General features: G+C 40.7%; 1 protein-coding gene across 7 annotated transcripts in view; it reads right to left on the bottom strand.

Annotated features, from left to right (window-relative positions):
* The window catches only part of nrxn2b (neurexin 2b), a 703,630-nt gene that overhangs the window by 423,937 nt on the left and 254,712 nt on the right, over positions 1 to 24,981 (bottom strand). For 6 of the 7 annotated variants that reach the window (XM_016673326.1, XM_016673332.1, XM_016673331.1 and 3 more), the window contains 5 exons: positions 21,609 to 21,770; positions 13,436 to 13,874; positions 9,947 to 10,330; positions 6,277 to 6,480; positions 2,149 to 2,175 (listed from right to left, as the gene is read on the bottom strand). In XM_016673326.1, the coding sequence (XP_016528812.1) occupies positions 2,149 to 2,175; positions 6,277 to 6,480; positions 9,947 to 10,330; positions 13,436 to 13,874; positions 21,609 to 21,770 (1,216 nt within the window). The remainder of the gene's footprint in view (positions 1 to 2,148; positions 2,176 to 6,276; positions 6,481 to 9,946; positions 10,331 to 13,435; positions 13,875 to 21,608; positions 21,771 to 24,981) is intronic. The other variant, XM_016673328.1, reaches the window with a different exon arrangement.

Raw genomic sequence — 24,981 nt, 5'->3', positions numbered from 1 at the left:
ATATATATATATATATATATTAAATTGCAATACCTGTAAATTACTTTTCATATAATGTATGATTGGGTTAACTTGAACAATATATTTCTGTAAATAAGCCATTTTCTTATTTTGTAAAGTGTCTTGATATTGGCATTTGTGAAAGGGTAATATAGAGACTTAATTCAATAAATGCAACAATTAAGACCAGAGATACCAGAATGAACTGGATTAACTGGAACTGAATTCAGATTTTAATTAATGCAAGATCAACATCGGATCTGTTTGTCTTTAAAGAAAGATCAATTCAGTTTTACTTAATTTAATCCAAATAAAACTGAATTGATCTGAAATTATTGGAACCGGGCTGCAAAATAGCAAGCAAAGCTGGCCTATTTCAATGTATAAAAAATACAATCATCAAAGATAAAATGACAGTAGAAAAAAATGCATACTTTTAACAAGGTTTATCTAAAAAAAAAAAAAAAAAAAAAAAAAAGACACTAGGTGGTGCTAGAGACGATTAAAAAGTTTCCTTTCTGAAATATTTTTGTTTCATTTATTTTATCTTTTTACAGAGTATATAGTGTGGCACAAGCTGGCGCTTCTTGATTTTTAAGCCTACATTACCAGTGTCCCACGTTTTTATTATTTTGCCTGACAAAACTCGCCCCTCCAAACGAACGCACGCCTGACGTGCCCCATCTCGAGCCTCTCTCAACATGAACACACCAAGCTCACAGCTAACAGGTGAGCTGCTCTTCTCTTAAAAAAAAAAAACAATGGTGGATATCATTGTGTTGTGCTTTTTTTTCTACTCACCCTGTTCAGCTTAACACAATTCCTGATAAGGAATGTTAGCATGGGTGACCGAAACGGGGTAGCTGGATGCTATGGTTACTAAAGTGGTTAATCTAAGGATCAAATGCATGCTAATTTAATGAATTGTTGGCATCACAGCGCCATCTAGCAGCCCTGCATGACAACTACAGCAGACTCAGTGTGTCTTGGCTGTATTGTCTCTTCTAAACGTTGAGCGTCATCCCAGTCAACATCCAAAAAATACCAACAGTGTAAAAGTAGCTAATACCAAAAACAACGATAAAAGACTAGCATTTGGTATAAAAACAAAACAAATGTATTGATAAAACACTGTATTGATAGTTGATTGTGTAAATTGAAAGCTCACTGTAGTAAGACAACTTTAAAAGAAACACAAAATGTAGGTGAAAAACTTGCCAATCATGGAGAAGAACTCCACTAATTGCTGCCTCCTCAGATGCTCTTAAACTCATCATGTTAACCCCCCTCCCCACACATTTCTCAGTTTCCAAAGAGCTCATTAAATCAACAAACATACACACACACACACACACACACACACACACACACACACACACACACAGAGTTGCAAACATGAGGTTTTCTCTATTTTCATCACCATACCTGGGCACCACTTACCTGCAGGCTAGTTGTTCAATTGTCAGGGGCCATGACAGAAATAACAGTTTGCTATCATTGTGTCTGCATGAGGTAGAAAAACATTAGCTCCCTCCAAAAAACAAGCAACACGGCAGGCGACGCCGCGTCTCCGTGGAGACGCAATTAGCTTTCTGGGGGCCAAAGCTACAATTTGTCCCGCACAGAAAACAAGCAGCACCTGTGGGCGCAGACATGTGGGGCCCACATTCAAGCGGCCCGAAACGGCGGAAAAGGAGCGACATAAAGTCAAGCTGGCTTTTTCTTCGACTCATTTTTTTTCTTCTTATAAATAGAGCTGACAGAAAAATTAAAATATATACTCATAATAAGAAAGAGGAAAAGATTATTTCAAGGTGTTGCAAGTGGGATGTTACAGGATGAAAAAGGTCTGATGATTATATTTGCGAGACATTTGTTAAAGCTGTGACAGAAAGAGTAAACGTTCAGACATTTTTAAAGAAAATAACAGAACGAAGAAAAAGAAAAAGTATTTTAAAACAAAAAAAAAACAGGCGGACAAAAAAGAAGTTAATGGAAATTAAAGACAACAGAAAAATGAAACACAAGGAACGTGAAACGGTTGTAAATCACGGTGATACAAGAGCGAAGAGAGCGCCGACGCACAACTCAGGAGGGAGACACAGATATGTACACATTTTAGTCAGAAAAATGGATAGAACCACTTACTGAGGCTACAGTCTATCCTGATACAATCTGGCGGGAGAGAGAACGAAATGGTGAGAGTAGAAAAAAAATAGAAACAGAGGAAAGAAAGAGAAAATAAAGAAAGAAGAAAAGAGAAAGAAAAAAAAGACATTTTACATCCTTCAAGGTACATTCTGCAGACAACCAAGCATTGTTCTGAGGCCACCATCCGGGGACAGGCTCTTAGTCAGGATCACCCTCTCGCTAAAACGCCCAACATCCATCTTTTATTCCATCCAATGAAAGCACAGGAGAAGGCAAGACTTACACCCAGAGGTTTTACTATGGTTTCTTTGAAATAGTTTTCATTTTAGGAGGTAGAATGTGACCAAATAACAACTACAGAGTGAGATTAAAGAGAGAATTTTGCAGTGCAGAAAGTGAGGATATGTTAATCCTCACTTTGAAATCACGGCATTTTTAAAAGAACACATTACTGAAACTGCTAAATGCAAATGTTTTCTTCAACTTTTATGGCGTGTGAAGCATTTCGCCTTTTTGAACTTTAACTTCAGCCCCGTTTCCTGTTCCTTAAAGCTCCGTTTACCTTCTGCAGCACTTTGATTCATGAGAAAAAACCCCAACAGTGTAAAAGACAGAAAGGGTGATCTGCACAGCCCAGCCACTGCATGCCTGCTGCACACGCGCACAAAAATATGGGAAAAACTGTTGCAATTCATCATCTTACTCTTACTTTATCAAGCAAATGATTCTGTTTGCTTAGTTTAAACTGACCCACAAAATCCCTTAAGCTGGAGGTTACTAAGTAAAGGGAATTAAAAACCACTTATGCGTCGATTCATTACACCCTTTGAATTCATCTTTCAGTTCAGCTTAAGTTTCTTGTCCTGAAACATGAAGCACGTGTGCAAATGGCATTGTGGCTCGGTTGTGGTCTAGAGCTGTCAACCGCTACAGAATAGTGGACACAAACAGCCAGAGACCAGCGTCACCGCGGAGACGTGTGGCAGAGATGCAGCGCAGCTTCGTTGTAAGTTCGTTGTCCCGGGTTCCGTCGGGACAAACGAGGACTTGGGTGTTTTTGAAAGTTTTCAACATTTTAAAATATAGTTAATCTCTCTGCACTAAAAGAAACTTTTCTATTTTTAATAAATTAGCAAAAAAACAAAACAAAAAAAAACTCCTTGTTTTTTCCAAATTAGCTGCGTTTCCATTACAAATTTGTGCAGAACTTTGTCAGTGGTGCCGTTAGTGTCAAAAACACACAATTTGGTAATTTTGGTGCTTTCATTAAATAAGAATCACAATTAAAAATCACACATGAGTATGTTTGTTCACACGAAAAGCCATTAAATGATCCTCCAACTACTTCCTGTCGTCTTCTTCTTCGTGGTTTTCGCCAGTGGCAGCTTCCGGTTGTCGATGATGTGACTTGTGTGATGTGAAAAAAGTGTTTCCGTTGCATTTTCCCAAAATAAACCAATTTCGATACGACCAAAAATAACCCCACCAAAAATGTCATTACCATTGAGCAAATTTATTTTCTGAATGTCAAATTGTGCAATGAAATGCTCAGTTGGTACGCAGCTAATTTTTCAAGAAAATAAATCAATTTGAAACAATTTGGAACAATGCTGTAACATAAAAATGTGGAAAAAAGTGAAGAGCAATGACTATTTCCTGGGCTGTGTCTAACAGAGTCGGTAGTAAAATGAAGCCCGGTGCGTCGCGGCCTGGCTGGAGTCTGTAGGTGGCAGCATGGCTGCAGCTGCTCCAGCTGTGAGCTGGTCTCTCTGGCTGTTTGATCCGAGGGCCGCAGACATACAGGCCGTTGAAGGGATGAAAAGTTCCATCGTCTGAGTTCTGGCTAGATGGGATGTTCATGAGTGACGAAGAGATAGAGAGAGAGAAAGTGGAGGAGGAGGAGGTGGAGGAACTGGGCCTGAGAATGATGAAGTTCAGAGAGAGTGAGGGATTTTTAATTTTTTTTTTATTTTACTGCCGTCTCATTGGATGGCTTTAGCGTTACCACCTGATGCACCTCTGTCATGCTCGTCAAATACTGACTTAGTGTATGAAAAGGGAGCAGGTCAGGCCCGTCTCACCCATGTAAATATTCACTCTAATGAAACATTATGGAGCTAAATTAGTCCCAAAAAGATTCACGAAACATACAAGATTTGTAAGTGCACGACATGTTTACGATCTATTAGGGCAAATCTATTCAGTCTAATTCTATGCTTTCTCTGCACAACATCATGCTTTATTATTTATCTTATGCTGGAACAAAGTAAATTTCCACAGCCTTTAGGGGATCAATAAAGTATTATTATTATTATTATTATCTACAATTCCTAATTGCACTTTCTCTACATTGGCTGTTATAATCTTAATTGCACTGATTAAATACATTAAAGTTGTTTTTCCATGTTTGACCAACTTGTGAAGCTATTGGTTTATTTAAGTGTGAATTATCAAATAAATTGTAATACAGCAGAAATATCCAAATATCACAGAATCAAAATTGTAATTCTCCGTTCAAGGCAGAAGAAAGTCTCGGATATCTGAGCATTAACCAGGTTTATTGGAAAAATTGTATTTTTGATTTGGCCCAGGAGCCGAAAACCATTAACAGCATTAACAGACATGCACTCACACAAGTTACTGGATTCTAAAAATATTAACTTTGTAGGCTGTGCTCCTGTAATACACTAAGTTAAATGGACATTTTCTTCTTTTCCTAGAAACATTTAAAAACCCTGAAATCTAATGAGAGCAGCGGTGCCGTTTTGTGGCAGCTCCATCACAGGCTGGAGTGATTAATTTAGCTCCATAAAACAGAAATAAAACAAGTCTGGCTTCCAGTAGTCCGCCTCTAATCCGAAACAATACAACTTCCAAAATGTTCTCTTTGTAGGATTTCACTGACCTTCTCTTGGAAAAAAAGAAAAAAAAAAAGAAAAAAGAAAGAAAGATACATTTTAGCTTATTTTATAAATTTCTCCACTTTAAGCTGGTCGGTAATGACAGAATTCATGAACTAAATTTCAAGTGAGAAGAAGTGGAACTGACCTTCCTCCCAGCTAACTCCATAAAAATATGGAGAGAGAGAGAGAGAGAGAAAGAGAGAGAGAGAGAAAGAGAGAGAGAGAGACAGGTGCAAGTCACCCTGAGGCCTTTTAGAGACAGGCTGAAGGGTTGAGACCCAGGGCCAGGCCATGGATATTATTAGAGATGGATCTTTTTGACAAGGTTAGGAGATTGAGAACCTCATGGAGGAGAGAAAAAAAAACACTGGATGGAGAGGGATTGAAGAATATGAAGAGGAATTACAGGAGGGTGGCTCACCTTGGGGACCGAATGCAAGGGATGCTTTTATATGCAGGATTTTTCTCTTTGTCTTTTTTTTAAAGCAAAACTGCAATCTGTGGAGGAAAAGTTTCTAGATTTTTTTCCTCCGTGTTGTTAAGTTGCCTGTGAGCACTCCGGTCATTCATTTTGAATACACAGTTAAGCCCCAAATTACGTAAAACACCTGTCAGATATAGATTTAAAGTCACGTATTGTCATTTGACCAAAAACATTTGTTTAAACTTCATAAACATCAGAACCTTCTTATATCTATTTTGACTATCATTGATGATGAGCTCCAAGTGTTTGAATGACCTCCATGTCATCACCCTAATCTTTCACTTTCTTTGAATATGTTGCCATTGGCTTTTTTTTTACTCTGTCTGCTCCAGTTAACACTTAAATAATTACTACATTAGTTGATTATTTCATGTTTGATCCGATTTTATTCGGACTGTCCAACCCCAAAGCATGGAAAAACTTCCAGTCAGAATAAATATGAGAGGAAAATTACAATTTTAAGTGAACCCATACACCTGCCAGCGGTTTGGACTTAACTGCATAAGTTAAGTCCAAACTTATGCAGTTAAGTTTGGACTTTTTGTTTTGTTTGGTTACAAAAACAAACAGGCTCACCAGTAGACAGGTGTAATGAACTATTCAATTTTTTTGCACTGTCAAATTTAGAAACTTTTCTCCATCATTTAACAAGAATAGTCAGTACGAAAAGGAGAATGATGGGGTGGGGGGGTGGAGGGAGGGGAAGAAAATGGAAGACGACGAATGAAAATGGCCTACCGAGGTTGACAGTGAGTTTGACCCGGCCTCCGTCCAGCTCCAGCCGCAGGGTGTCCGCCGACTCTTTGGAGGTGGTGGCCATGAGCAGGCCGTACGCCCGCTGCGACATGAAGCGCAGCGCCACGTCCTCGGCCTCCGTGTGCATGGTGATGGGCATGATGATCTTCAGGTACATGCTGCCGTCGTAACTCAGAACGGTTGCCTCTGCACAGGAGGGAGACACAGGGTGGAAGAGGATGAGACATAAAGAGGATATGCTGATTTGTAAATGTAACCCAAGTGGAGATGATACCCTAACGTCAACAACCACGTAAACTAAGTGAATTCATCCATCAGCAGGCGTGGTGGATGAAGTTTCTTGTCCAAGAACACAACAGACACGGACGGAGCTGGGCTCAAACCAGCAGCTCAGCAGTTACAGAAGGAACTCCTGTAACTGGTGAGCTGCCACCGTCACCAATGCAAACAAGTACTTTCAGTCATTACGATAGCTTGGCAGTGATCTGACAAGAAACCAAATGGCTGCTGACAGCTTGAGAAAAACTGCAGAGTCACAGTTAGGGAGGTAGAAAACTATGGCGTCACATTTGTGCCAAAAACCTGTGGAGCGTATTAGGAAATCACAACATTGCATTTATTAAAAGAGGCCCATGAATCCAGTAGTACTCGTAGACTAGAATTACTGAACTAGAGCACCAGCACTGGTAGACCAGTGAACTAATAAATTAATAAATTAGTAAAGTTTAACTTTAGTCCTGAATCATCCGATTGGACAGATTTTTTTTTTTTACCTCCGCCATTAGATTTGGTCTTAACTGTAGAAGAAGGAGAGAATGATGTGGATTTAAAACATAGAAGAGGAGGATGAAAAAGAAAAATATGAAGGTAACAAAAAGAAGTTTGCTATTTTAGCATTTATTTTAGTAGGTAGCTGGTGACACCTTTAAAGAATTATCCAGAGACTTGTAGCCAGGGTATAGCTAAATTTACTTTCTGCTAGTGTACTAGAACTCTTTATTGTTACTTACTTCTCGGTGTGCTGCATTTGTGCGCCTGGGAATACGCCAGCGATCAGCGATACATGCTCTCTCATTTAATAAACCGCATTGTCGTTGTAGCTTAATACGCTCCACAGGTTTTTGGCACAAATGTGATGCCATACAAATTGTTGAAAAAAACAACAACTAAGTAGTACACTCCATAAGTCTGTCCTTTACTGTGGCAAAAAGAAAACCACTGTTCATGTGAAGCATTATGAGAGACAATCTGAGGCAAACATTTATTTATATCAGGTCTAAATCCAACTGAGAGGCTGCTGTAAGACTTAAAATCTAATTATCAGAGATCCTCTGTATCCACTCTGACTGAGATGGATCTGTTTTCCAGAAACAAATTAGCAAAAGGATGTATAAGCTTCAATAGTCTCGTGTTGCTCTGCAAGGTCTAAAAAAAAAAAAAGGCCCCAAAAAAACCTGCAGAAATAAGATCAAACACACACTGCATTCATTTCTCCATCTTTACAATTACAGTGTAATACTGACTTATAAGAGCAGAGAGATTAGTGTTTATTTGTGATTGCATCTCAGACTAAGGGGACAAAATGTCAAGCACTGCTTGTTTTCGATTTCCAGAAGGCACACTTTAAATTTGACATGCAGCTGTGATTAATGCACGTATAATGAAAGTTGCCTAGGAGACTGACAGTTCCCCGAGGGCTGCTCTTATCTAGCACGACGAATTCACATGTTTCACCACAGCCTGATGTGAGTCACTCACATCAGGTGTTCGCACGTAGAGCACGAGCACATCATGTTCTGAGATGGGAATAAAAATCCCAGTTATGAGCCGAGATTCAGGTAAAAACAGGGTGCTGAACAAAACCACCTTCTGGCAAACATACAGCTCAAAACAATACAAATAATAATCATTTTGCAGCATTAAGAAGTCTGATTCCTTCTGGCAACCCTCACCACCGTCCTCTGTTGTTTCTGAGTCGGTCTGCTTTGGTCTGTCTGTGTACAAAATGTAATTCCCTGACACAAAGTCGGTGTGTGGGTGGTTGTTAGAAAACTGTCTTGCTCCTGCGGTAACACTGAACACCACTAGATGGCAGAAGAGCGATAGAGAAAGCCCACCTGCGATTGGAGCACCTGAGGACTAAACTGCGAACATATCACCCTTCAAAATGAAGAAATGTCATCGTCTGCTTCAGCTGTCCTGATTTGAATCCAATCTCTGTTTCCCTCATTACCCTCCTTGTCCCTCAAACTCTTGATACTGCCATGCCTGCTTGCCTCCACAGACGTGCAAAAGGAAAAAAAAAAGAAAGAAAGGAAGAAAAAAACAAAAAAACAAGAGTGATATTCCCAGAACTGCTCAGAAGCAGTATGGTCCTATTTGACTAGCTCAACCCGCGGCCCCCCTGGCGTATCACCCCCACCCACCCGCCTTGGTTTGTGTGACAGGCACAGATGGTGGCAATAAGCCCGGCTGCACTGCCACACTGCTGCCAACCTCTCAGCCTGGCCCCCGCTCAACCGCCGGACCCCACTGCAACCGAGCCTCGGGCGGCAATCGGTTCAGACACAACTCCCTCTGGAGCTTTCACTCCCACTATAACAGCAGCCGCTTAATTATGTCAATGAGCAGGGGGGAAAAAATGACATAAAATGCTGTGGAAATGTGTATTGTTTGACTCTCCAAAACAGACAATTTCAAAACTTTTTCTTAAAGGGGCAGTATTATGTGTTTTACAGCCACATAGTGCCATTTCATAGAAAAAAATGCTGTATATATCAAACATGACTTAAAAGAAATTAGACTTCACCATGAAATTGGGCCTCCGTCTCTTTAAGAAGCTTCTACTCTTTCTGAAACTCCGACTTCAGGAAGTCATCACAACGTGACTCCTCTATTAACCCTTGAGCAATGTTTTTACCAGTGATTCACTGAGCAGTAGCTCCTATAATGAGCTCAGCTGATGTTCCACCAGGTGTTTGCTAATTGCTGCTGGCTAGTCTGAAGGAGTTGAGTGGGGGAGTGGCAGTGGAAGGCTGCTCCGTGAGACAAAAGCTCAGAAACTTGAAAGCTGTGAAGCTTTGAAGGCAGCGCAGGTTTCACTCAGGCTTTTTGCACAGCTGAATGGTTGCCATGGGAGATTAATATATTTGTCAAACATGCATTAATGAATTAAGGCAACACTGCAGGTTTGATTTTGATGAGGGCATAGCATTATAACATGGTGTAAAACTCATAAAGCTCCTCCTTGGACCTGCAGTTTCCAAGATGCCTACTCAGCTCCTTCAGACTAGCCAGCAGCAAATAGCAAACACCTGGGAGAATCGCTGCATCTGCTGAGCTCATTATAACAACCATTTCACAGTCCAGTGCTCTGATGAATATTTGTAAATGCTTAATAGAGGAATGTTGATGCAATGACGTACTGAAGGTTTTGTAAAGAGCAGGGCCTTTTTAAAGAGACAGAGGCCCAATTTCAAGCCAGTAAATTGTGATGTCATATTTGTTTTCAGTCATATTTGACATATTTAAACAGCAGAAGGTGACATGAGTTACTTGATTGATGCTACAAAATGATATTATGTGAACATATAATAACTGCACCTTTAATGTCTACAAATGCCCTGGTATGTTTTTTTGATGCGGTCCTTACCTATCTCACAGTTGGTACCCAGGTATCCCGTGCCAGTGCAATCACATATGTACCGGTTCCAACCCTCCTTGCACAGGCCGCCGTTGCCACACGGGGCACTGCTGCAGCGCTTCTGCAGCTCACGGGTGCAGAAGCTGCTGACGCCCAGAGCGCTCTGGATCTCCGCCAGGCGGCGGACGTCACGGCTCTTGCCGTCGATGAACAGGTCGCGGACGCAGCCGACGTAGCCGTAGTTCAGGAGCGCCGTCCAGACCTCCGGCGGCAGGATGAGGTCCGACTTGGACTCGGGCAGTCCGCCCAGGTACATGTCACTGTCCAGGTCCAGGATCTCACTGCCCTCTGGGGACAGGAAGGGCATGCTGCGGCTGTTGACGGAGATAGACCCTGAAGGAGACCAACACAGACAAGGACACTAGTTAGAGTTAAGTAATGAGAGGAAAAGATCTCGTATAAGAACAAGGGAAATTAATAATTTGCTGTTTATTACTTTCCATTCTGTAATTTTAGACTAAATTTAATTTATGTGTTTTACTGTAGAACAAGCCATAAAAATGATTAACTTTTTTTCCAGATAGGCAGAAAAAGAAATAAAGTAAGATCAAGTGTGAGGAATGAGTGCGAGGGGCCTGAAAAATCAGGGTCGCACAACTAAGACAGAAGAAAGAAAAGGCAAACAGGATAGATGACAGAAGAGTGTGTGAGCACATGTGTGTGTCTAATGTCTCTATAATAGGCTAAATAGAAGAGAAGGGAAGCAGAATGCAGCAGGGAGTGGGTGAAACAAAATGCCTCCTCTCCTTCTGTGATTAACGACTCCATCTTAATTTTCTATTAAAAGCCTATTACAGCAGGAGCAGCGCAGGGATCGCATGCGCGCACATACACACCGGCGCTCCTTCACACCCTTTCTCATTATGCTGCACCATTAGGAGGAGGTATCATGTCCACAAGGTGCTTTAACGCCTACGGATCATTCATCAGACGCCATGGATTGAAACGTACTCCTGGTCGAGTCCAGAGGCACCTCAAGACATCACAGCCATGAAAAGCATGGATACTTTAAGGTGTACCACAAGTGATTTTGTTACTATTGTGTAGCATGGTGTAGCGTAAACTGAATGTGTCATAATTGTCTGTGAGAAACAGATTTGGCTATAATCATGCACTCCTAATCTGATGATCTAGCTACTTTTTGTCCTTATACTTAGGGATGTATGATATACCGACATCAACATCAGTTTCGGCCGATGTTAGACTTATCGGTATTAGTCCGATGAGAGTGAATGTGCCGATATTAATAACCAATATTTATTTCCATCTTGTTGCTCTTTGTGTGTGTGTTTGGCATTTCCATGAACCATAGAACTGCACAAATTGAAATAGCAAAAATTAACCCACCCAATAGAAACATGCCAATTTTGAAAAATAAAAAATTCAATACCGGTAAATTGTTTTTTTTTTTGTTGTTTTTTTTGCATCAGGATGAGTATGTTCTTTCAGCCATACTGAAACAGATGAATTTCAAAAACTACAAAGGAAACATTTTTTTCACATCACACAAGTCACAGGATCAAAAGGTGGATGTTACGAAAGGTAAAAACCTAGAAGACGACGACGGGAAGTAGTAAGAGGATGATGGTTTGTTTATGTTTCTTCAGACAATGTGCAACTGTTTACATCTGTCGCTGCCATGATTTTTAATGACTTGTCACGTGAACAACTTTGATCGTGTGATTTTCATTTGTATTCTTATTTAATGGAAACACTGCAATTACAAATTTCGCTTTTTTCACACTAGCAAAAATATTGACAAGGACTTGCACACATGTGTAAATGGAAATGCAGCTGGTGATTGAGATGGACCATAGGATGTGTGTGTGATTATCTTAAACACAGAGACAATGGTCAATGTGTTGCAGTTGTTTTTCCATGTTGTTAAAAAGGTAAGGAAATAATATTGATAGATATCTGTTACTGACCATAACACCAATTTTAATATCAATATTAAACTTTTTTTTTTTAATATTAGTGCATTCCTGCCCTTATTTGTCCAATAAATTCAACAAAACATTGAGAAGTGAATTATTTGACCCTTATGATCACTTGGCAAAACTGTAAAATCAATAACATTGCATAATTTTCATGGATACTTTTCTTTAAGATTTGACAATAAATAGTATTTTTGCAGTGCATAACACATCTATGTTAAGATCAAGAGAATTCTGAAATCTGTCAGGAATTCATGAACCAAAACCATCAGTAAAGGTGTTTGGCTGCAATAATGCATAATCAAAAGCAGAATGGGTTGGGCTCCAGCATTCTCATTCCTGCTTTGAGTTAACCGTCCACAGTGCATAGCCCCTTCTTGTTAACCCAGTGGGACTCTGTGTTCTCTTTAGATGTTAATATTTTTTTTTTTTTTTTTGCCATTTTTCTTTGCAAATTCCTGACAAATATTGTCTCCTGTCGCTGCCAATTTGTCTTTCGTTTCTTTTGTCATGCACATTGCTATTTTCAAAGCGTGTTGCTTGGAGCATTATGTCCCAACACTTTGATGCTTTTCTTGGACTACATGGCCCTTTCTCTTTGAAAATGCTCATTTTTTCTGTACTTTCTCCAAACTGCAGGCACACGTGACTGAGAAACTCGACAACATTAACACCCGGAACCGTGTTTTTCTGTCAGTTAGCCAAAGAAATTTGGTTGTAAACCAAAATCGGCTCATTTTGAATCAACTTGATCAGGCAGGATGTGTGATTGGCTACAGTGCAGTGTGTGTTACAGCAGCTCTTCAGTGTGGATCCCGTAACTGAGTGAAGACTCCAAGTTAACCATGTTCAGTTACGATAAAGTATTTTGTATTCAAAAGTACATGAGAGCAAAACTCTCTCACTACACATAAAAGCTGTTTTAGTGCTGTGTAGAGGTAAATATAATGATGTAAAACACATAGACACAGTAATCCTTAATCCTGTCTTGACATATTTTCTTAAATATTATTATAATGTTACCCGGTCTCTTACTGTTGATTGTTCCTTTTTTTTTTTTTTTTTTGTACCTCTTGTTGAAATAACTTTGGTATTTTGTTGTTTCTTCAAACTGTTGTGTATGTTAAGCCTACATTTCTAGCTGCTTATGTGAATAATGTGTGTATTTATTGTCTGTTTGGGCAGTTGCTGGCCTGCTGTGCAATATACACCCTTCAACAATAAAGTCTGTTCTTTTCTATTCTAAGAGGCACCATTGGATTTGTTTTTACATCACTTTTGTTTTTTAATTTTCACAAAATTTCCAAAGCAAGAATATTCCACTATGGGACTAGCAACTGACATTTGGTCTTTCAAGCAATTTAAATGTCTCTTCTTGCATCTCTGCTGCATATATTCACTGTAATCATCACATTTTCCAGAAACACTATAACAAAAAAAACACAACCCCTACTCTCTGCAGCTCCGGATTATTTCTCTCCGGCTCATCCTGCTTCCTCACCTTTCCTCCCTTCCCTCTGGAAATCCACATGGCACCATTCTCCGTCATTGACCTTCTTGTTGCTGGCCTTGAGCTTTGTTTTTCCAGAGCCCATATCGATCAGCAGGTATAAATATCCGTCCAGCAGCTCCATAGCAAAGTAATCGGTCTTCAGTTCCCTCCCGGGCTTCTGCTCTTTGGGCCCTTGAGGACGTCCGTGGCTGAACAGCAGCAGTCCGCTGGGCTCGGTGGTGCGGAAGTCGAAGGAGATGGAGCCCGTCTTCTTGGTGTTCCACTTTGGCAGCGAGATGAAAGCTTCGGGAGCTTCGAACGTGACGGGGTCGAGAGCCGCCACGTCCTCGCAGCGGAACACCAGGTCACCGTGCAGCGTGATCTTAGGGTCGCGGTCGATGGCCAGCCGGGAGAGCTCCAGTTTGAAGTCGTTGTTCTTGTACACCACCTGTAGGAGAGATGGCACAGCAGGGTTTGGCATATGAGAAGTGTGCTTTTGTAAGCACACGTCTCACTTAGCCATTTTTTATATTTAAAATGGCTAATTTTAAATATGAAATCAGCCATTAAATATTTAAATATAACACTTAGTACTGCCTTATGAACTACAGTGGCCAGTTGTTGGTCCAAATACCTAAAATAGCTGTAGAAAACACTATGTCACAGTATCAAACTGTACATGTATGCAGAGGCACGTGGCACTTTCCGAGGCCTCCACAGCGCCCCTGGTGGCCCCCACTTTGTACAACACCAGCCTAGAACAGGTTAATATTTGCAGTCACAAATTTAGCCTTTTTAGCTTAGTGTAGCTTCATTGTTTTCAGCTCTATTTTAAGCGGCATAATGCTAACTCTACTCAACTTAAAGTGAAAATTATTGAACCACCAACGACTACACATTGCAAAACAACTGTTTGATTAACAAATTTTCTCCTTTATGAGAAAATGATAAAATTGATTTCATTATGAAGAGATTTATGTGTGCAGCATTTTATGGGAGGCTGCTTTTTCTCATTATTATTACACATCATAAACATCAATCTGCTGATGGGACTGGGATGGAAATTGGTCACTTGGCCATAATCTCATGTACTTGCATGTAAACATCAATTAATTTAAATTTATTTTAAAAAATAGATTGAAACAATCAATAACAAAAACTATTAATGGTGGTTGTAAAACAACAAAATGGAGCATTTCTGTCATCTACTGACATGGAGTGTGGCCAAAACTCTTATCTGTGTACTGTATGATATGAAGACAAAGATTGACAGCTCTGGTGGGGGTAGCCAATCAGATTCCAAGGGTAGCCAGAGTGCCCAAAATAGCTGAATGGGTAAAAAAGGAGAAGACTTCTCTTGGCTTTCTAGTTCAGAACTTGCATTAGGTGGACAGAACCTCTAACGAGACATCTAAGTCAGATAAATATTTGGTTTACTGACGCTGAATTATTTGTTGAGGAAAAAGTCTTTTCGCCTCAAACTCAAACATCGAGCGACCACTCGGGGCCGATGCGTTATCCGAGACGTGCCTTCATTCATTTTAATGCCGAGAGTCAGGGCCGTGTGGGGGCGCACATCAATCCGCGATTAACACTTTATGAACTCCTCACCGTTTCTCCAAAAAAACAGAAAAAGTGCAAACCATTTTGTTGCACCAATGAAACGCCGCTCAGGGAACGAAGCGACAAAATAAACGACAAGACAACGCGCAAAAAAAAAAAAGTCTCTGGGGGAAAACCAAAAGCAGACTAGCGTGAATGTTGCCTGCAGACTAAAGGTCTCCGAATGCCTTTGATGGAATACAGCTTTATCGTTTGCGCTTTAAGTGTGTGAACCTCTGCGCCTTACCGAGTGTACTCAGAACAAATTAGCAGCTGCAGGAAAGATAAACTCTTGTGTTTTTAGTTCTGACTTTGTTTTCATTTGTTGAGCACAAAGTACACAGCGTTCGACAGACCATCCTCAAGGTAACACTGCAAAAAAAGCTGAGATTTCTCCATTTTGTTTTTTTTTTTGGTTTTCCTGTTTCACTCCTTGTGCTCAATCACACACCTACACAAACCTGGTAAGAGTCATCTGAGTGGAAGAATGCCTTTTCTACATTCTCTTGTTTTATTTTTTTTAATGCCGGTATCCAAGCTACAATGTTAAGGAGGTCATTTGGTTGCTGCAAAATCACAGGGAAGCCACCTGCTCTTTCTACCTGATTAGTGATGGTGACCGTAGCTTGATTACTTCTTCCCCTTTTGGGTAGAAAGGGAAGGAAATATTGGGGTGGCCCTCATAAATAGACAATTATTTCTTTAACCCTTCCAGACTGAACGGATCGGTGACGACACAGCCAAATTTGCAGTACCATAAATCCGCGACACTTTGAGCCATCTGAAAAATTCCAACGGTTCCTGAAAGGGGAGACGTTGCGCTTTTCAATATTGTTACGGTAATTTCACTATCGACGTAGCAAGAAGTGAAATGAATCTGAGGGGCTCTCTTTTAGTAGACGGTAGATTGCGAAAATAACTGCAAGATATTACAAGTTCCAGTTGTTATGGATAAATGGGCAAATATATTTACTTACAGGACATTTAAAGAACTTTGTACAATTAAAATAAGGAAAAATATCCAGGCAGAGATTTGAAACTTAGGACTCAAAGGGTTAATTTTGTGTGATTGGCTGATACTTATATGAGAAACTGCTCATGTTCCTTCATGAATGCCTGAAAATCATCCACTGGCCCCTTTTGCGCTGCAGTGAGGGATGACTAGCTGCTATAAATGCTCATCAGGTCACGTCTTTACAGGCGTGGTTAACAATACTCATCCCACCCTTGAACATTGTTAAACTGTCTTTTTTAGCAACATGTCCAACAAAAAAATATTAGTATCTGTCAAAATCGGAATTGGCAAGACAGATTTTGGAAACAGCAATCTGTGCACCCCTATACAGTATGTATATATGTAGAGCATTTCTTACTATTGCTCTGAATCCTACTTTTTTCCTCTTGTAAGAGTCTCTCTCTCCGTTTCACCTCTCTTTTTTAAACCAAAGACAGAATGTTCAGCAAGAGCAACTCAATTCTTGGACTTCAGGCTGCTTTGATCATCTTCTCAATTGGCAGCTCCACCGCAAAGTACTGTACACCTCCTAATGTTGTCATTAGCAGAGATTAGTCCTGGTAATTAGCCACGATAACACTAAAACTGGCAGCTAATAAGGCGTGAACTTGCCTGAGATAATGTGTAAAGAAGTGAAAGAAAGAGTGCAGAGGAGGAAAAAGCTTTAAGACGAAGGTAAATATTTATGTGTGTCTTCAGGTTTTTATTTTAGTTTCCACAAAAGTCAGCCTGGTAGGATTCATTTTACACCAATGCAAAACAACCTGAAGTTCCCTCTTAGGTTTTTGATGAGCATGGTTGATGAGAGCAGCTAAACTCCAGGAACATCAGAATGAGTGATGAATAGCATTGTTCATCTCATTATTTCATTTGTTTTGCAGTTGCTTTTTTATCGCCACCAACTCTTAACTTCTGCAATTTTCTTTGCTTGAATTTGGTAAGTATGGAAAGTGTACACATAAAGCTGTTAAATCTGGTTTAATCAAAGTTTAGTTCATTTGCCTAGAAAGTCTGGTTCCTTTGGCGAGATGCGCAATTTAACTCTGACGGGGCCATAAAATGACACTCTGGTCTGCCTAAACACATCAGTCTGGTTTCTGTTGAAGTGCGGTTTAAATGCATATGTGAACGCCAAGCGGGCTGGAGACCGCTCCAAAAGCAGGAAGCAGACTAGAGCGCAGAGCATTCTGGGTAAATACAACCAAAACAAATGCGCTCAAAGGACAAATGGCTCATGGTTTATTACCGATGACAAAGCCGAACTCCTACAACCACTAAAATCTGACGCCACTCTATTTTCGCTTACGTTTGAAGGAGGAAGTTGCGCTCATGTCTTCTTCAGAGGTTTTCGTGTTGTTCCTGCTGAGGAGGTGAGCAGGTTTTTCAAAAGGTTTGGGTCATTTGACACACTGCAGTGTGGAAGCAAACTGCACCAGCTGAAAATGCAAGCAATGTTGCAGTTTTGGTCTTCACTTGAACCAAGTCTACTAAATTGGTGTGAAAACTGCCTAAGAGACGGGCTTTAAATGTGACCTGAGAACCATTTCTCCAGTTTAAAAAGAGTGGTCCGAAAAACAGAAAGTAAGCAGTTATCGACGGTTGGATGGAAAGGATAAGTAGACTGAGTTATAGAGTTGTTGATGAGAGTACTACTACTAGAGTAAAGGGACTACAGCAGCAAAGGACCACTTCTGTCAGCTAACATACCTCTGGTAGCCTCATGCTGGCAAGAAATGTAAGTAAAAGTTAACTTGTGGTGTCTATGAGCTGCTGGTGAACGAGCTCCCGTAGATTTTATAGAGCAATGAACGTGAGACTAGAAGGAACTGCAGATAAGAAGAAAGCACATCAATGTGGAAAAAAGAGGACAGAATAAAAGAGAGACAGAAAATAGTAGGAGCGAGTGAGGGCAAAGATGAGGGCAAGCGCATTCACCCAGTGCACAGAATCAATCGAAGAAATCAATTTTTAATTTGCCCATCAGGATGGCGAAGCAGGTTGTACCAAAGGCACTGCTATGGACTTAATTACACAAAACTGTCTCCCTGCGAAAGAGGGAAAAGATGAGAGGCCGAGAGGAGAAGAAGGGACAGAGACGAGCAGAGAGAAATACAGGAGGAGTGACAAGGACAAGCAGGAGCGCGGACGCTGATGGAGCGGCTGGTGTGAAATGGGTGATAGCAAGGTCAGTGACTGGGAGAGTAATAGAGCGTCGGAGGTTTCAGGGGAGGGACAGATGGTGACACACAGAAGAAGAGTCGGTGGAAACAAGACCCAAGGAAAGAGAGAGACCTGATTTCACGCTCCACCTCTCTGGGAGGAGGCTCGAAAACACACACACACCGAGTACATCACACGGAGTATGATCATACCATGTGGGGTGACTTTGAACACACACGAAGAAGCACACACACCAACCCACCAAATAAAAAAAACTTCATATGATTTCACTGTCTCTTTTGGTGCCTTTTTTTACTCTCCTCTTGCTGTGCTCTTCCTTTGGATTTGTGCTGCCTGGGGTTTAGGGGGGGGAGGTCTGGCCAACCGTATCAAAGGCATTTGACCATGGTGGCGGCATGAAAGCCTTGCCCCGGACCATAACGCCAGTGATAATCCAAGCTGTGCCACAGAAGCAGCAGCACAGGATGAAACGCACTGCGGTCTACACCCCCGCACTCACCTCACTCACAGGTCTCCCTCCTCACTTTCAGCAGCTACAGTACTACCTGGAGCTTCAAATCACTCTGATTGCAGGTTTTCTCAACGCCTTTCTTCGTGGTTGCCTCTCTGACTCAGCTCAGATCATGGAGTCATTAGAGCTTGACTGCAACTGAATTTGTCAGGCCATGAGGCACAAATACTGGGAAAAATTAAGTGTAAGGCAGGGTTAAGGGTACGCCTTTACTTTCGGCGAATTCAGTGCTACCTGGAGCGCTAAGTCATTCTAAATGCAGGTTTTCTCAACACCTGGAAATACTTGTGCTGGTTCTTATTAAGAAACTCGGTTTCAGTGGACTGAAAAAGAAATTCTCTTGGTTTAGTTTGCCGTTTATTGTAATTACGCGTCTCTCAAAGAATTGGAACTGAGCACACAGAAAGAACTGGATGTTATCAGTGCTCAGTAACAGGTGATTTAAAACATTACTTTGTAATTATTTACTCAGTTATTCCATTTCCTTTGCTTACAATCTCCACCTGTGAACTTGTGCAGCAAATGATGTTTATTATGTACTCAAAATTACTGCCGTACAACTACAGCCTGTAGATCTACTTTCTGGATGAAAAATGTGGTCAATTAGGCAAAATTAGCAACAAAGTTAGCAATACTCAACGACGGTAAAGCTGAAACCATGAGTGAAAGATCTGCTCCAAAGAATGACTTCCTGAGGGGCATACCACAGAGGTAGGTGTGAATACTGTAACCCTGTTGACAACACTGTACTGTGTTGTGACAAATGTTGGAAATCAATTTGTTCAATGTAACGCTTTAACATTAGCTTCTGCTAAACAACATGTTGGTATATTGCTTTAGTGCTAGAGGAGCTAATGTTTATGTTTAGTGCTTTAGCCTAACTTTTTACTTAGCTGTGTTTAAAGTGACTGCTTTTACCCACAAGCTCAGTCAATGACTGGAAAATCAAGAGCTTCATCTTTTAGCTCAGCTCTCTCTTCACCACAACAAACTAATACAGCACTTTGATCATTGCAGATGCTTCACAAATCTGCCTATCGATGCTAATCTTTCTCTCATTTGTGAACAGGACCCCGAGACATTTAAAATTCCTCCACTTTGTACGGAACCTCATCCAAGATGCTTTTGTATTAAACCCCCTACACTCTGATATCCTTTGGAGTCATCTGATTGTCTAATGTGTGTAGTTTAATGTCAGTGTAAATCGATCTGTTTTGCGAAGGCCTCAGGGGTTTGTTAGAGAACACTGGTGAACAAAAAGCGCCATGGGGACCAAAGAACCGGGTCAGGGATGAAGTAGTGGGAAAATTTAAAGCAGGGCTTTATTCTAAAACAACAGCAGCTTTGATGTCTCAAGAAGTTCGGTTCAATTTGTCATCTGAAGAAAGAAAGATTATAACAAAACTACAAACTTGCCAAGAGAGGGACATTCAGCTAATGTGACAAGCTAAGCATGTGGAGCAGTAGCCAGAGAAGCAGCTCATAATAACTCTGGGGGAGCTTCAGGCATCTACAGTTAATGTTAGTGGTTGTGCACACCACAAATCTGGACTTTATGGGAGTGGGAAGAATGAAGACATTGTTGAAAGGAAGATATAACAAGTCTTGTGTTAAGTCTGCCACCAAAGGGGCACCGCAAATGTGGAAAAAAAAATAAATAAATGGGTTATGTACAAAAAGAGATCACAAATTCACTTCTAAGGCCAGATGTCAAATGCTGTGTGGTGGAAAACTAATACTGCAAATCACCCTCCACTGTGGCGTATCGAGGTGGGCATGTTTTATTTATTTCCGTAGGGACAAGGAAACTAGTCAGAGTTCATATGAGGATGGACAGAGCTGAATACGCAGCAATACTGGAGGTACTGCAGACAGAGACAGAACCACAATGGAACATTTTTGATCAAAGCATATTTGTAGACTAATCGGAAAATATTCCCAGTCTCAAAACTAAAAGCTGCGGCAACAGAAGGCCCTACAACTCCATTTCCATTTCGCTGTCGAACGCCGCTTATTTGTCTTCAACTCCTGTTCTTCCTGTTCACAATCTGTTTTCTCTCCCATTCTCTTCATCCTCTCCCCTTCACTGTGCTCTGTCTGTACACTGACTATAAATCCCGTCTTGTCTTGAAGAGAGAGAGGATAGTTAAAAGCCTTGGGAGGTTTAGAACCTACAGGGGAGCCTTCCGATGGCAAGCCAAATAATGAAAATGTAATTCTCAAGGCATAATTAAGTTAGAGATGGTGTGATTACTGTGTGATCCATTAAAAGTGATGGCAAAAGTAATTACTTATTCAATCAGCGAGGTTTTATGAGGACATAAGATAGTACCACGTTGCTTTGCGTCTATACAAGCCATTACATTTACAAGAGAACATCAGTTGGGGCCGTGATTAGTCTTCATGACAGCTTGTTCGTCTTTGTGGTAAAACTTTGGCAGTATTAAAGACACGTTTTTTGTATATGAATTGAACTGAATCCTATTGGTGGACAGTATAAAACCGGAATAAGGCTGCTTCCCCCGTCAGCCTGTTGTGGCGTTATTCATTTCTGCTCAAGTGTTTGGTCTATACCAGGGTTAGAAAGTGCAAGAACAACCACAGAGGGAATAAACACTTGGAAAGCAATTCAGAATGTTGTGCATCTGACACCTCCCACTCCAACATATGGGAGTTAAATCTGCCCACACTGATGAATCTCTAGAGATTGTGTCAGTCAACACAAGGGCGCTCGCTGAAAAATGTGAGGATGACACTATTCTACGATCCAACATGTTCTCACTGCAACTGTGTTATGCTGCTATAACTACATTTTATTGTGGAACCAAACGGACGTTGGCTGGTATTGTTCGATAAAACAAAAACAGACTCACATCTTTAAGGCAGCCCATAAAGTTGTTGCTGACTGGTGATCCAGGCAGGTCTGCCGTGTTGGGGCTTCCCCCGATGTAGAAGAAGTCATCGGAGCCCAACATGGTGTAATCCTCCTGGGTGTAGCCAGTGGTGGTCAAAATACCATCCACAGAGATGGTCACCTAGTGCAGGCACCGGCCAAGAGAGACAGAAGTAGAAAGAGGGAACAATAGAGCAAGAGTAGAGAATGATAAGAGAGGAGAGGAATTAGAAGAAATGAAGGGGAGAAACAAGGAAGATGTTAGATTAAACGCCAGCGATGGGCAGGGCTGTGTCCTAAGGTGCATTGCTCTCTTTGGTGCTCGTCAGACTGAGGATCTTCACTGCAGAGTGCACTTGTTACAGTAAGGCTAAGCCGTGAACTCCAAGGTACTGATCATTGACGGTGCAGGAAAAAGACGAAAGAGACGGTTTGCTTCAAATGGATTCTGGACTGGTTAAAAACAGGCTAGAAAACTTAAACCGGGCAGGTACTTTTTTTTCTTTTTAATAAGAATAATGTCCACTATCAACAACCAAAAGTTCATTTAGTTCAATTCAATTGGGCTTAGGACTTGAAGCTCGTTCAACTTGTTTGCCAACAACCAGAGACACGGTCTGAACGTCTTCCTTCTCTCTCCTGTTCTGTGTCCATTTGGTACATTCACCATTTACTAAACGTACCAAACATAAGGCATTTGATCTTTACAAGTGGCCCTGTGTTTTTTTTTTTTTTTTTTTTTTTTTCTCTCTCCAATCCCTGGCATAGATATTCTATAACATTCCTTTGCTGAACCAGTTTTCATTTCAGGCGCCATCACTAAAAATAACTCCTGTCTCATTTTAATTGCCTCCAGACTCTTCATTCTCTGCAAGGTTACACATTCTGCATTGAATGTTTGATTGTAGACGGAGTCGACAGAGCCAGGTTGGAATGAGGAATCAAAAGGCTCCGACGTAAGCTGAAAGTACGAGATAGTGTTAACAGACGTGCAGAAACAGGACTTACCATTTTCAAAATTCTGCTCTTTTACATTGTAGAGAACGAGACTGGGAGGCTGTGTGTTAAAGCTCAAACTAAATCGTATAGTGTTTGAAATACTGAGTCTCTATAATCTGATATCAATGGAGCATGAGTAATCCAATGAAAAAAAGATGTTTTTATCCTGGATTTCACTAAGAGGTGTGAGAGCTGCTCTGCTAGCAGCGCACACAAAGCTCAGAAGATGAGACGAAACAACTGTTCTAAATGTCACAGCAGCCTGTTCACTAATAGTTCAATAACTACCTGGGGAGTGAGAAAAATGAGATCTGGGATACACTCAAGGAAAGCGTCTCTCCTCCACTCATCGGATAATACGACAATCATTCCGAATAAAAACCTATTCTCTCCACATTCGGCTCATTACAATGCAGACAAAATTGCAGTACTTGACGAGAATGCAAATAAGTATAATTTAGCTAATTGTACTGCTGCTTTGCATTGTCATTTTACATCATGACCGTATTTAGCATTAGCACCACCAAAACAGAGCCTTCCAACAAAACACAAGCACAGCCGAATCATGTTGTCTGATTTGGGACCATATTTGGTGCTTTGTCAATTATTTATACTTTAATCATACTAAAACAGCTGGCTTCGCTGAAAGGAAAAAAGTGCTCTCATCTGATTTAATATATAATGATTTTGCGTAAATGTATAAACTCAGCACTCCCAGGAGTTATGCACGTCGATGTTTGCTTTCCATTGCCTCCTGCATCAAGCAGTGGCAGTATTACAGGCATCACGACGAGAACGCCGAGAGGAATTTTCTACTGTCTGTGGACAGAACGCGTCAATTTAATTGCAGTACGTTTAGCTCACTTGTGACAGATTTTACATTTTCCAGACCAGGAGTCTTTCACCTGACTGGCTTAAAATGATAGTCAACTAATGTTTTAAAGTGGCAATATTATGTTTTTTCCACGCATACAGTGCCATTTTATAGCACAATCAAATAAGTAGTGTGCCGTTTATTTGTTACAAAAATTATATTACATTTATTTAAAATAACTTCTCTAAACAAGTCTTATTCAGCTGAACTGATGGGAAATTAGGCTCTTGGGGTTCTGGACAATGCGTAAACTGTTTCTGTCTGGAACAAATGAAGGAATTCAAAGTTGTGAAGTTGATGGCTGAAGCCAAACTATAGCAACTGCACTCCACAGATCCTGAATCCTCAGCTGAATCATCAGTTTTGATTCTCAATTCCTTTCGCCATTTTTTTTTCCTTTTTCTTCGTACTTCCCTGATTAGCAGGGCAACCCATTTTTATGTCTGCTGTTGGTGAATAATAACGATTATATTGGCCAGACGCATCTGGCAAAAAGAATCTGCAGTTTGCAGAGCTGGTATGTGGAGGTTAAGGGGGTGGGGGGGTCACAGATGGGGCTTCTCAACGGGACCGACTCACTTGTCCTATCGTCATGGTGGAAACCTCACCGGCTAGGGAGAAGAAATGCGGGGCATTATCAGGATGGTTGCAATTTTTTCCAACACATTTATTTGACTTCAAATGAGCCACATGGTCACCAAAAATAAGAAGTTTCGAGGAAATATTGAACCTGGAAGACCTTGAGACTAAAGCGTGGACTAAAAGTGCTAGGAACTGCCAGCGGAACAATTTGTAGAAAGATGTTGATCTCAAGAGCTGGATATGATCAGAGGGATTATGAGGGAGAAACATTGACAAACTGCCAGACATCTATTAAATTCAACAACAACAAGAAAAGACAATTAGAAATGATCAGTAGTTTTTTTTTTTTTAGGTTTTTCTTTCTTTCTACTATTTGTACTACTACTAAAAGGTTCAGAGGGTTAAACATAGACAGATCAGTAAATATTGGCAGGAGAAATCATATTTATGAATTGATTTACGATGTGATCAAAGACTGGAGCAAATAAAATACTCCCCGCAGATAAAACTTGTCAAGGTGCCAAAACAACAGAAACCTAAGAGTATGTTATTTAAACGACTAAAAGTCACTTTTCTATTGGATCTTTACACCTGGCTTCCCTGCACAAACCCAACTGAACGTCCTGCTGACTTTAATCGTTCTTCAGGGTTTTTTACCCAGAGTCTCTTTGCAGCTCAGAGAATCCCAGACCTCACTGCTCTGTGCTGAATTGAGACTTTCCCAGATTTAAGGTCGACACAGTTTGAGACGTCAAATCACTTAAAGCTGACAAGTTCACCAAATCTCCCGCTGCTGAAACGATTCTTAGATCAGTCGATTTCTTGCGTTTTCCCTCCTGACAAAACATTGTTTACAACAATATGAAAACTTAGCTAGCATGATGGATTAGCTTCTCGT

Source organism: Poecilia formosa, unplaced genomic scaffold, assembly GCF_000485575.1.
Source record: "Poecilia formosa unplaced genomic scaffold, Poecilia_formosa-5.1.2 Scaffold73, whole genome shotgun sequence".
Classification (NCBI taxonomy): domain Eukaryota; kingdom Metazoa; phylum Chordata; class Actinopteri; order Cyprinodontiformes; family Poeciliidae; genus Poecilia; species Poecilia formosa.
Note: the sequence above shows the minus strand (reverse complement) of the source record. Positions and strands in the feature narration are given on the sequence as shown.